Here is a 14,149-nt window from a genome sequence, read left to right as displayed (position 1 = left end):
ATCATCTCCCATTCTCTTTAAAAGCCAGGTGCGTTTGGACCTTGGCGCATTGCTATTATGATGGCGGATTTGCAGCGTAATATTTTCATTTGTAATCTTCTGCATGTTTGTGTGCTGCTGCACTTCCCTGTGTGTGTAACAAGCATAGTGTGCGCACGCTGTGCATAAACCTAGGTGCATTTTACTAATTCACTGTTAAAATAACAATGAAATGCTGCGTTATTGACTCTAGATCAGGTTTTTGTTGGTCAGTGGTGCGATCACTTCCCGCTGCCTAAAGATAGCAATACGCCAAGAATGCACCTGAACACACCTCCCTGTAAGACCAGCACGCCCACCGGCACACAGATGGGCGCAGGTTAGAGTCTGGATTGGGCCGGATTTTTCTGTCCGAGCCCGGCCCGCGTCCGACAGAGCCGTGACCGAACCCAACCCGATCCCGACAGGCATTAAGAAATTTGTGTCCGAGCCCGACACAGTTAAAATCAAATTTTTTTTCTCATACTAATGAGCCAGGAAAAACCCTGTTGTATGCAATTTAGGCAATAAAAATGTTGCTTATACTAAAAAGGAAACCTCTCTTTTATATATTTACTATTGCCGTTTAGTATAAAGCAAAAGTATTTTTTTATCTGATGCAATTACTTAATTAAAGATTAAATGTATTTAATTTTTTTACTCAGCTAAAAGACATATTTAGCGTTACGAACATTAGTTTTGTTTGGGCGTTACTTGACGTCAGCTTATCTGTTGCCAGATCTCGCGAGAGTTTGGTCCCGAGACAGAAACAGGTCTCAAACAAACTAATTTCCTCTTAATTTGTCTGTCTGAAAATTGCCATTTTAGTGTCAGAATGTTCAGGAGATATGTGGCTTGTGAGGAGTGGGTTACTTTGGTGACTATAGGGCGAAATAATTGTTTTTAATCTGTGTTCACGTTCACTTCTCCCATTGAGACTAGCGGCAGGTCCGTGTATTTACACACGGACCTGCCGCTAGTCTCCTAAAGTGGTGTGGCAGTGGCGGAACCCACTTGACCTTCGAATAGACCTGAATGAACATTATTTTTTGCCTGGGTTATACTGTTGTGACCATATACTTTACAGCCTATAAATACAGCGTTATGTAGTTTAACAACAGCCATAATCCACCTGCCATCATCAGAATTGTTCTAAAACATCTCCTGTAAATTTGATAAGAGAAGAGCAACACATGCAGAGTGATGAGAGGCATGAGCAAAGGACACGTGACACCCCCCATTGACCTTTCCAAAATGTACGGTGTCGGTATCAAAAGAATAATGTTAGCGTCAGTTTTTCCAATAAATAGGAATATCATTTTCCTTTTAGTATGGTCTCGAAATCCCAAAAAAAACCCATTAAGAGAAACAATTTTCATCTAAAATAAGTAAAAAAGGAGCACAGTGTCTGGAGAACTAGAATAAATTGAAGCCTTGAAATAGAAAGGCTTATTTAAATTTCACAAGGAATATAAAGTAGTAGAACTTCCTAAGGTTTTGAATACCAATACCATGACGTAACCTTTTTAAATTACAAATGAGTGGCGTAATGACCAATAATTCAACATCTTATTAACTAGTCTTAAACACTCCACCAGACCAATCTGTTATCATTAGTCCATCCTTAAAGAAAAAAAAAAAAAAAGAACATAAGGTCGAACCAGAGTCAAGTGATACTTATATAGTGTTTTTGATTGTTTCCTGCAGCTGTCAGGAATGGGGGACAGAACTCAGGCACAGACTGGAGTAGGTGGTAAAGAACTTTATTTTATTGAAGCTGTGACTGTGGCCTGGCAGTGGGGGTGCTGGGTCCGAAGATGGCTGGGCTGGCAGAAGGGGGTGCTGGACTGTGCTCCTAAGTGTGGCTGCAGACTTGATGTTCCAGTGCATGTCGTGGCTATTGGCAGCAAAGGATTCCGAAGGTGGGTTATTTCTGAGGACAGAGATCTTCCGGTTAGTCACATCAGGAAACAGAGCAGACAGGTAAGTATAAAGACAATAAACGAGACCAGCTACAAATAGCGCCGGCTGGTGCCTACGCATACTCAGCGGTAAGCAACAATCCAACAGGGAGAGGGGAAGTCAGGCTGGTATTTGAAGGCAGCTGATGGGGCAGGATGAGTAGCAGGTGTGCTGATTGGGATTGGTGCCAGGTGTGAGGAGAGTCAGCAGGGGGGGCGTGTCCACACACTGTGGAACATGCAGGCGGAAACAGACAGAAAGACAGACAAAAAAAACACCAAGCACACGGCAGGCATAACAAAATGAAGAAATAAACCAAAATTCAATCACACACACACCTGACTGTCACCGTGCGGAGTTCATGGCAGGCGGGGGCGTGACAACGGCAACTCTTTTTTTCCGTCGATGATCACATCAGGAACTCACCATGAAGTTTTCTCTCCCTCCTTGCGTTTCAACAAGTGGCCAAAGTTTATTTCAACATTGTCTCTCCCAGTGTGTGAGATCCTCAAATTGTGAAAATACAATTTTCAAAGAATTTTTTTTTGGGGGGGGGGGGGTTTCCCCTTTATTTCAGAGTGACAGTGGATAGACAGGAAAGTTGGGATAGAGATGGGGGATGACATGCAGCAAAGGGCTGCAGGTCAGATTCAAACCCACGCCGCTACGAAGGCCTCAGCCCACATAGGGCACATGCTCTTACTGGGTGAGCTAGAGGTTGCCCCGTGAAAACACAATTTTGAGGTAGGCTGCTTTTACTTTTCCTGAATAGTTCCATTTTATGCTACTTTCTACTTCTAGCCTAGAGAAGTCTGGAGAAGAGCCGCACGATTAAATCATTTAATCCCCATTCAAAATTGTAATTAGTCAGCGATTAGGAGTCTGACTCAAATGTTTTGCACCAAAAGCTCTTTTATTTCTGGGCATTATTTAGGTCGGCTACTTAGCTAAATTTTCTATCAGTATTATTAGTGTTCATAAGGAAGAACTGTTGCCAACTTAAAAACTTTGTAGCTAGATTTGATCAAGCAATACATGTTTTCACCTGCCAGCGAGAGCCTTAACTGGTTCTTCAAAACATGGGAGGTTCATGCAATCTCTCTCCAGATCCCCCAAGGATGTAATCCCTCCTTGGCTTCCCACCCGCAAACACCAAGAACAATATTGGACTTTTGATTGAAATTACTGCCGGGCTGCCACAGAGAAAATGTGTCAAATCCTAATCTGACTAACCTGGGTAAAGTTGAAGTCAAATCATTTTACAACAGAGGATTAATGAATATATTCACTTTTATTATTAAATTATACATCTATACAATAGATCCTTAATAAAACTGCAGCTATACAAATCATTAAGAAGAAGTAACCACGTGATATTACCCATTGCAATATAACCAAAACACTGGAGAGGTATGTATTCATTTACTGATAACTGGAGATCTGCAGACCATCACATCTTCAGACATACTTAGATAACAAGGACATGCACAGATGGGGCCCAAAGGATCAAGACCCTATCGTTTGACCATGCCACTCTCCTGTATCACTTTCATTTACGTACGTGTTAAGCCAGACGGTGGGGCTCCAGGATGGTAACAGTATTTTTGTCTCTTTTCATCCATCAGTCCATCAGTGCATTGGTCCAAAATAATTGAAATTAATTGTTGGCTCGCTTTTCCTTGAAATTCTGTACAGACATTTATGATTTCTAATGACAGAATACTCATGAAAAAAATAAATAAAAATACAGTTACCGTGTTCCCGTCAGCCTCAGATTCAGCTTTTGTTACAATAATGTCTAGCGTGTTAAGTTCAAACTACAACCAACGTTGACAAAGACAGCTAACCTGCCTAAGAGCAGCTGAAGCCAATGGATAATAATGAGCTAAATATGTAGAGCTGAGCCTGACAAGCTGATTTTGACATTTCTCTTTTCCTCTGGCATCATCTGCAGATCGAACTTAGTATTTTTAGCCCCACTAGCGCTAAGGATCTAAAAAAGAAGAAGCAAAATCTCCATTTTTTTCAGCCATGCTTTAATTTTTGTGCATTACAGGCTCGCAGGTTGGCTCTAGACTTTTTGCCTTGTTTGTGTGTGTGTGTGTATGGATTCTTTTCTTAGGATCAACCAGTGTATAATAAGGTATATAAAAAGTATTCTGCTTGAAATATAGAAAACACCACTTATCCCTGTAATCCAGATAATAAATAAATCATTAGGTCATAGTGGCCTTTTTCTTGGTTGCAAAAAAAGCTCTAAGCGCTGCAAAATAATGGACAAACTGAACTTTTGTACCAGTACTTTTTGAGTTTGGTACGCACCGGGTCTACACTGTGATGAGTCTTAGAAATATCACAGCTTTGCAGTTTGAGTCCGAACTTCTCCTGCCGATTCGGCTTTTTTACATAACCAAGCTGGCGATTGAGATAAAAGCCGTACAAACTCAAACAGTGGTACAAACTCACTCTAGTACTGTGACAAAGTGTAGTAGGTTAGGTTTGTGACGGACACACTGACCCTGGAGTTTACTGTAGCTGTACAAGCACTTAAAAAAACTCGCTGCTGTGATTGATTCAAACTACTGCAAACTTGATTTGCATGCTGGTTGAACCAGTTTCCGTAAGTACTTGCTGAGCGCAACACTTCCCGTACATACCAAACTGCTGTCCACTTGCCAAAGAACACCAAAGATACCGCTTGGGAGTTGCAGGATTTGCCAGATTTGATACCAGCATCAGTGTATGCTGATATTTTTTAGCCTGCAGATAGTATTAATCTTTTACCTTCCTTGGTATTTTATTTGTTGTTTATTTTCGGTTTTGGATCCTACTGTATTTTAACAAATGTTTATTGTGTGAAGCACTTTGTGACTGTCTGTAAAAGGTGCTATATCGAATAAAATTATTATTATTATTGTTATATTACTGGCTTCTGCAATGTTGACATTTACATCCCTTGCTGTTTGCGCTTGTGTATACGACTGCTTTGTATTTATTTAAATATAATAATCCTCTCCATTCATTTCTTATTTCTGCTATTTTCATGATACAATATACACAAGTGCTTTTGGACTTTTATGTACTTGAAAAATAATACATAAGCCAAATTTTCACATGGAAATAAAATCCATTAACGTCATGAGTAATCAGCTAAAAATGTCCTACAACTAAATATATGTGGTCTGAACGGTGTATAATGCTTTCTGAGGGACAATACTAGTGTTGGGATTTACATATTGAGAAAAGATTACAGGATTTAGGTATGTCATTTTTTTTTTCCCATGCTATTTCAAACAGTCCGGGGTAAAATAAACCCAGTGAAAGAAATTAATAAATTACAGAGAGTCACCCTTTACTGATGGTCAACTGGCCGATGTTGTGCGTGTCTGGGGAATTCAAATATCCATTTATTCTATAGTAATGTGGTGGGTTGCAGAACTGAATGACAAAAAGCTCCTCTCTATGTAAATGCGATTGCTTTTGTGCAAATCACACAAACAACTTTTAAAATGTTCAAATAAAACTTGTATGCAAATTAGGCACTCATACAGTATAGGCAGTATTGTCCCCTTTTCTTCTTCTACCACATTCACCACTACTGAAAAAACAAAGACAGCAGCGAATGCATCTTACAGGCCTGACCTACATTTCCTGACTCGCAAGTCCAATTTTAGTGAGTCCCACTGTAATGTGGAAGTATTCAGCATTTCAGGTTTCAAACAAAATGTTTTAAGTTGTGCGCATTCAGGATGGACAGCAGCCTTTCGCTCGTTGCACTCATGGTGTCCCTTTGTCCACCCCTGCAGAACATTCATCTTTTTGCTTTACACATTTTGCAATGACAGAAACCACAGCAGCTTGATTCTGACAGTTTCACCAACATCAAATACACTAACAGCTGTAAAGATTCAGCCATTTGCTTGTACTGGAGCATTACAAGAGTGGACTAACAAGCTACAGTTTTTTTTTTTTTTTTTTTTAAGTGTTCCTGGGAGACTTCCAGGGCACAGAGATGTTTTGTTGTAAGAAGTCCTGCAGCCGCGCGTCCACCTGTTTCGTCCTTTATAAGAGAGAGGTAAGTTTGTGGCTGAGGTCCACAGAGTGCACACTGCAGTCAGATGTAGTACTCCTTCATGTTGTCCCTGACTGTGTTGTTGAGGTGCAGCTCTGTCCTGTAGTCTGTGTACATGCTGTGTCTGTTCTCCTCTTTGATGCTGCTGCTCCTCTGGGCCCGCCTCTGCTGGTAGAGGAGGCGGCTTATCACAGCCAGAGCGCACACAGCAATGAAGACCACCGCTGTGACCACACCTGAGAGCACAGCAGGGAACAGGCATTAGTAGAGATCAGGGGACAATGCTGCCAACCAGGGCTGTCCCCCTGATCCTAGTCTCGCATCGCCAGACCTTCCTCCACAGCACTGCGGAGGAGGGTCTGGCTAGTCCACACAGCATTCCGGGATGGGAGAAAAACGTGCTCTGGTTTATTGGCATTTCTGTAAACCAATCACAATTGTCTTGGGCGGCGCTAAGCCCCGAACACAATGACGGTGCCTCTGCAAAATAGCCTCGGGAAGGAACTTGTTTTGGTGGAACATGTGTACGTTAAAAAGTTGTTTTAGTGGTGCGACAGAAAACTCAGATTGGACAGATAGTCTAGCTAGCTGTCTGGATTTACCCTGCAGAGATCTGAGGAGCAGTTAACCATAGTCCTCAGAAATCCACCGGAGATTAAAATGTCAACACAAAGAAAGCCAAAGGTAACCGACATCCGGCCGAAAATGAGGGACATCCGGCAGAATTACCGGTGGCACCTTAACAACCCCGTAAATGAAATGTCTTCGATATAGACTTCCCTGATCCTGATCTAAATTGGTTACAGTAACGTCCATTTGCTTTGACTCAGTTGACTTTAAAGCTATAGTGCTCTATTTATAACTATTCTATATTAATGAACGTCCAATACATTCAAGCCATTGCCAAATGAGTTGATACGAAGCTAATTAAGACTATCAGCTCCACACAACTTTCGCTATAGTCTCTATGGTAGTCTAAATATGGGGGACCAGTAACTTCCTGGAGTCCCCGCTGTTTGCCACACAACATATAATTCACACTTTTCACATTAGATACGTGTTAATTAGTGAGCATTAGAGGTGCTGGAAGGCAGATTGTGTTACCTTTGGACAAGGCCAGGCTTGCTGTTTTCCCCCTGCCTCCAGTCTTTATGCATAGCTAAGCTAACCATCTCCTGGCTCCAGTATTACCGTTCGCCTCATCAAACTCGGCAAGAAAGCGAATAAGCATATTTCTAAAATGTTACATTAAGCTAAACCTTGTTCTGTATCTAGTCACAATAACAACATTGACCCGCTCTGTACTGTGTTGTTACGTTTGGGTTTATTCCCAAAGTGTATTCCCCAAAATGTGGAACTATTCTTTTAAATGATTTGATTGGTCTCATACTAATCTTGCAGATCAGCTCGGGGACATCTGTCAACAACAATGTTCAAGGAGATGTAAAATGCAAAGCTAAGGTTTCAGGTTTAGAAAAGCACACAGAACTCCTTTACCATCATCGACTTCAATTCAATTTCAAAGAAAAACTGCGCGAGTGGCAGTAATGAAAATGAGCTTGAGCTATCATGAGACCAGGAAAAAAAAAAAGAAATTAAAACGGAGGCAAATGGAGAGAATGACAAATAACAAACAGCTGGGACTCATTTTCAATTAAGCAAAGAAAAATAAACCAGCACAGAAGAGAGAAAAACAAACCTGCTATCACGGCCAAATCCTTCTGGGTGCTGTTGCCATGCTGCTCCTTATCTTTATTTGCTGTTACGGTTTGATCTGGAGAAGCAGAAACAGACAAATCAACAGACATTAATGTCCCTATCATACAGGAGATGCATGTCTGACGTTAGGATCTCTGGATCCTCTGGTACCTGTGAAGTGTGCTCTAGAAAAACACAATTATATAACAAGATAACCACATTAAGTTTAGTTAAAGCTAAACCTCTCCTCTCTGAATAAGCCCAAACGTGTCTGTTTTTTGTCTCTATACACTGACATTTGTAATCTCCTGCAGCAAAAGCTTGATTGGTCTTTATCGTCTGAATGGTCTTTAATGCTTTTAGGTTGTAGAAAGTCCTCTTTACAAATACATGTTATTTTGTATGAAGGGTCTGATTTGTACATCATCAAAATGGTTTAATCAGAAAGGGCAGAAAAGAGACAAAGATCCCTCTGAGCAACAGTTGAATAAAAAGAGAAGAAATCAAGAGCCATTGGTAAAAGAAACTGAAAGCTTGTGTGTAGATTTAAAAAGGAGCCGCTCCCTGTTTCAGTGTAGAGTGCACAATAATGCAGCCTATAAGAAGCTGGAATTAACCGGCAATATGAACAGAGCTCTGCGACACCGGCTACGGTGCTCTGTCAGGTGAGCGGTAGTTGGTGGTTCAGTTACCCGAGAATAGGTGACTGTGCGTCGGGTACAGAGCACCGCGAGCTGCCGGTCATTTCGGCGGCGATTACGGTTAAGTTTAGGCAAGAAAAAGTGGGCGTTATGCAGCGACGAAAGTTAAGTTTAGGCATTGAAACGACTAGTTAAGTTTAGGTGAAAGTATTTTGTTTTCCCCGGGAAGCAAACTCCGCTCCCTGGCCTGAAAGTCCTGTGTGTTAACGCCCACAGGCTGAACAGGCTGCATCAGTACACAACAACAATCACATCCACCTGTGAAATGTTTACATTTACTCTAGAGAGCTATACGAGCTCTTATTCTAGTACATATTACATTTGATTTATTTATCTAATTATGTTTGAACCTGTGTTGTCGGCTGTGGATGTTTGTTTGCTTAAAGTTGTTTCTGTAATATTTTTAACATGACTATATATTCAAAGCCTGGCAGAGTCCCTGGTCAGAAGGAGGGCATGCCAATTTACTGTATTTAAAATCACACACTTTAAAGATCTGTTAGAATTTAAGACTGGACAAATAATCTATGAATCAAAAAATAAACAGCTGCCTGGAAACATACAACTGTTCACAGATAGAGAGGGGGGGTTACAACTTGAGAGGGGTTTTAAATATGAAACAGTATGCTCGAACAAAGCTCAAACTGATTGTGTATTTTGATTTGTGGGCTGCTTTTGTGCAATAGTAAATAGTAATAGTAAATATGTTGCAATTTAAAAAAAAAAAGGTACAAAAGATGTATTTTTTAAAAGTACAGAAGGGAGGCAGGAATAGATGTTAATGCTTCTTGAGTTTTGTTTTTGTTTATTCTTCCTTATCTTAATAGCTAGATAGAGTAGGATGGAAATTGGAGTAGTATTGTTTATTTAAAATGGTCTGTTTGATTTATCTTGTCTGACTGTGATTTAGTTGTGGTAAAGTGTAGGGGTAGGACCTGATAAGCCTAGGGCTTCTACCTATCCCTTTTCGAACGGGTCGAGTATTATGTTGAAATTTTGTTTATTTTTGTTATGTATTTTCTTTCTATACACATATTCTGTGTGTAGTCTGTATATTTTGTTCACACAGAACAAAATATGCATACAAATAATTAGGAGAAAAACTTTATAGTGTAAAAATACAGTACATTTGCGTCACAGTTAAGATGCAGGTGTAGACAGCTCCATTGGTGATAATGGAAATGCATCTGTTCTGTGAGACAAATATAGCTGGATTGTGTCTTTTTTAGTCAGACTGTAATTCACAAGTTCCACGTTTTAAAGAACTGTAACAGTTCAACATGAAGCCAATTACACTGATAGCTCTGCCTATGAGTAGATTTGTTCATTTTCAGAATGCCTGGGGCCTGCAACACAAAGACAAGTTAGTACAGTAGTAGCTATTTTTGAGGCTTCACTCAGGTTTTCTGGTAGCACAAAACTAGGTAACTTTTGACCAAGTACCTCATGTGGTTTAAAGGTAACCCACTCAAAAGAGTTCACCTTTTCCAAAGTAAGCGGATCATTTCTACTGCACACCTGACACAGACAAAGTTCGTGCTCCATAAGCAGCAGTTCCTCCGATGGACACTAGATGCTTTCTCCAAGAAACTATTTGTGTCTGATGCACGTCAAAACATCCACACCCAGGGTGCGATTTTCAAATTTATTTCTGTAACATGAACAGTCTATAGTGCCATAGAACGATAAAATCCGAGCGGCAGTTGCTGGTTGTATTTAGAGCTCCAGGACGCCGCCTACCAGCAGCAGTTGGTTAGCCGCCAATAGGTGACTGTCAGCCGGATACAGGCACCGCCACATGACGGTCCTTTTAGGGGCCATGGTAGTTTCAGCCAGAAAAAGTGAGCGTTGTGCAGCGATGACACTCCCACGAAGTGAACTCTGCTCCCCGGCTTGAACACGCTGTGTTTTATGTTGACACCAAGTGCTATTTCATTTTGGGATTATTTTCCATTGGATATCGAAGTTCATAAATAAGTGTTTTGGCATGGCTGGCCGAGTGGCACTATATCCATGGTATTGAAAGGGAGATTTAATTCGTGCATGATTTGTTTTGCATGATCAAAAAAATGCTTTTTTCCCCCTAAAATCGCACCCTGCCCACACCTATTGTTTTCTGTGTGAAAAGCCCACACACAGACTCTGCCTTAACTTCTGTCTGTGTAGGGCTTCTGATGTGTGCTACAGGCGTCGGAAAACAAAGTGAAAATATGCAATGCTGTGAGTGGAGGTTCACTGCAGCCAGAGAGGAGAGAAAGTGGCAAGAAAGAGCTAACTAGATAAACAGCAACAACACAGACTTGACATCTTGTTGCAGGCCATAAGAGAAATTAATTAGGGCTGCAACTATCTTTTTTTCAAATTGTTGATTAATATGTCACTTATTTTTTTTAATTAACTGTTATGTCTATGGAATGTCAGTTAGTACAAATCTCCCATAATTTCCCTTCAAATAACTTGATTTGCCAGTCATTCATTCAAATATTTAATGCACAATCACATAAGGAAAAGCAGAAAATCCCCACACTTAAGAAGCTTAAAAGAGAAAATGTTGCTGGATAAATAACTGGAAAAGATCAATTCATTATTACCATTTTTTGTCATCAACTAATGGATTTTGTGGGGAGGGCAGAGCTGCCACCTTTTTCATCTCACTTGAGTTTGTAGGCCTAAAGAAGTACGTTTTTGAATTTGATGGGAAACTTCAATTTAAAGACTCTAAACTAAATTCTGGAATTCAGAGTGACCTACAGGTAACCTCAAGCACACCACGCACTTGATTTTAGTCAACAGTTTAGCATAGAAACGCACAAATGTTTGTGCATCAAAGAGTTGCCAGCTTGTGTGGTTCCCAGCATTTGTTGCTCAGCATGTAGCTCGACCTGGACATGACTAGCGGCGGTGTGCGTGGGCGAGTTAAAGAGCAGAGTGTGTGTGAGTGTTTTACCTTGCAGTGTGTGCGAGGTGGACTCCGCCAGTGCTCCACAATTTGATTGGACCAGTGGACCCCGGATGGTGACCAATGAGCTTCCTCGATTTGTCAGCGCTGCCTTCAGCGGTGCAACGTGATTGAACTGGACCGAGGACAGGCAGCCAATGAAACCTTTAAAAGCTGCTTGCATTACTTCCTCATTGAGGTTCTCCCTCCCTGCAAGGATACAGATGATGGGTAAAAATATATGTTATGTATTTTTATGAATTACTGTACTGTACTGTACTATACTTTCTGTGTTACCAAATCAGGGATGACTAAGGTTGGGTACCAAGACCCGGTGCTAATACGGCACCGGTGTCTTTAACGACCGGTACGGACCGAAAAGCAACGCAGATTTCGGTGCCTCATTTCGGTGCCACTTAAATGCCTGCTCTGCCCTCTGATGCTCCTAAACAGACAGTTACAGGCAACAGAAACCCTGCTGCATGTGACATAGTTAATTACACTTGGCAGCAGGTAATGTTAGCCTACCGTTAGCTAGCAGCTGGATTAAACACAGTTAAAATGCTGACAGCTAATGTTAAACGGTGCAACACGTGACTGTATTTCACTGTTAAGGCTTCCAACACCGAGACGTTAACAGTTAACAGTCTGCTTTTTTGTAAATCATTTAATTTAATTTAATTTAATCATTTAATTTTGACCATATGGCCTTATAATAGCTATAAACAAGCCACTCTAAAATGGTGCTGACTGTCGCTTTGTGCTCCTTTAGGGACTGTTCGTTATTTATTTCAGGGGCCACCGGAGGAGTTTTGGGATCTTTAGTCAAAATAGACCTGACCCTCCATTCACCAGCAATACATTTTGGATGACCCTCCAAAGTGATATGGAAAAAAGGGATGACCCTCCCCAACAACTTATTATGCCTTCAGTACTGGTTTGCGCTTGGCAAAGACATAAAGATAGCCATTGCTTTTTTTACAGCCATGACATACGTGACTAAACCTCTGCATTCTCATCTTACACATCACACTCCTCTGTTATGGTGTGGTGGCCATTTCAGTAGATTTACTCACTAACATTGTTGTGGAAACACAATAAGCATGGAAACTAAATGCACACTTCCTGCATTACTGCATTACTTCAAATACTAAGTTACTCCTCTAGTAAACTAGTATTCACATTCACAAAACAATAAAACATTGAGACCATTCGGCAAAGCGCACTGGGTAATAACAAATTCAACACTGGTTGCTATGGACTCGTCACTAGGCTTCCTCAGTCATTGTATATTTTAGCATATAGGTAAAGCTGCCAAAGCGGGAACATTATCCAAAACTCCATTTCTCAGAAGAGCGTCAATTTGGGAGCTTGCATGCTAGCACTCCTTCCTTCTCAAATGCCTTGAAAAGGCTGTCGTTTTTTATATATATATATATATTATCACCGGGACCGAAAGGATATTTGAGTCGGGTATGGCTGCAGCCTGGAGACCTCCCGTCTCATGCCATCCCGGCTAGGTGCAGTCCACAAGCTTTGACTGTTCAAAATAAAAGCTTGCATCTGGTCCATTATGTTTTCGTACGGTGTTTTGGATGTTTTTGAACTAAACACTACGGCAATCATGCTAATGAATAAAATAAGTTTTTCATCAGATGTCTTAGTTACAACACGATGGAGATAGCAAAGCAGTTTTGTGTGTATATGTGCGAGCGGGATTTATTCAGTTTGGGAAATCCCACGGTCTCTAAAGCTACAGTTCAAATCGTCTGGCTGACTAAATAGGCAGGGACCCATCTGCTAGCGATAGGGGCCGAGACTGAGAGAGCTACATGGAGCTACATGGATAAATATTCACCAAACAAGCCACATTGAAATGTTGCTGTTCTCATGAATACAAAAGTTGGGTAACCCTCCCTCTTAGACAAAAAAAAATTGGATGACCCTCCCCTCAACAAAGAATAAAAAGACATGACCCTCCCCTATTTTCCTCCGGTGGTCCATTCCATAAATACCGAACGGTCCCTTAAAAAAATAAAAAATAATATATATATATATATATATATAAAAGTATCGTTTTAGCACTGGCATCGGAAAAACTCCAAAAGATACCCAACCCTAGGGATGAGTTTTTTCAGCAATTTTCTCAACATTGTGGGAGGACTTACTGGTGACTTTGCCCAATGTCAGGGATCTGATTAAGATCAGCTCTGCATCAGATGACAGTGTGTACTTTCTGTGGATGTCCTGGTCGATCTGGTTGAGTGGAGAGAAATCAAATAACAAGGCAATTACAAGAAATCTAAACCGATGTAACACCGGCAGCAGCAGCAGCACATTTCAATACATTATAGATTGAGAATCGTCTTCTCTATAGCTTCATGCAAAACCATATCCGCCTACAGTTAGCTTTGAAGTGATTTAGACCTTTCGCTTCTGCACTACCATGCTGACTCAGTTGCATCACTTAACGTGGTGATCTGCAATAAAACACCGCAGGATTTTAATTACGTCCACTTCCGTTTATAAAATGCTTTAGTGGTACGTCTATAGAGGAGCTGATGACCCAGCTAAGAATTGATTTAATCGCAGCGGAAAATTCATTTAAATACCCTCTCTCAAAAGTGTTTTGATAGCAGGTAGAAGATTCAACTCTAGTTCCTCACTGATGTGATAAAGTAGTGTCATTGTACAGAGTCAGATTAATTAATCTAATCAAATAATTAATCACATTGTCTAGCTATTCTATTATTTACCTTT

The 14,149-nt window shown here is 40.8% G+C and overlaps 1 protein-coding gene across 1 annotated transcript in view; it reads right to left on the bottom strand.

The window, feature by feature from the left end:
* Nucleotides 1-3,271: 3,271 nt before the first annotated feature.
* LOC144525577 (contactin-associated protein-like 5) overlaps nt 3,272-14,149 on the bottom strand; it is a 107,214-nt gene continuing 96,336 nt past the window's right edge. Inside the window, exons 21-24 of the mRNA XM_078262537.1 lie at nt 13,558-13,645; nt 11,399-11,599; nt 7,752-7,826; nt 3,272-6,288 (exon numbers count right to left, since the gene is read on the bottom strand). Of these exons, the coding sequence (XP_078118663.1) occupies nt 6,095-6,288; nt 7,752-7,826; nt 11,399-11,599; nt 13,558-13,645 (558 nt within the window). The 3' untranslated portion in view covers nt 3,272-6,094. The remainder of the gene's footprint in view (nt 6,289-7,751; nt 7,827-11,398; nt 11,600-13,557; nt 13,646-14,149) is intronic.

This window comes from Sander vitreus, chromosome 11, assembly GCF_031162955.1.
Source record: "Sander vitreus isolate 19-12246 chromosome 11, sanVit1, whole genome shotgun sequence".
Classification (NCBI taxonomy): Eukaryota; Metazoa; Chordata; class Actinopteri; order Perciformes; family Percidae; genus Sander; species Sander vitreus.
Note: the sequence above shows the minus strand (reverse complement) of the source record. Positions and strands in the feature narration are given on the sequence as shown.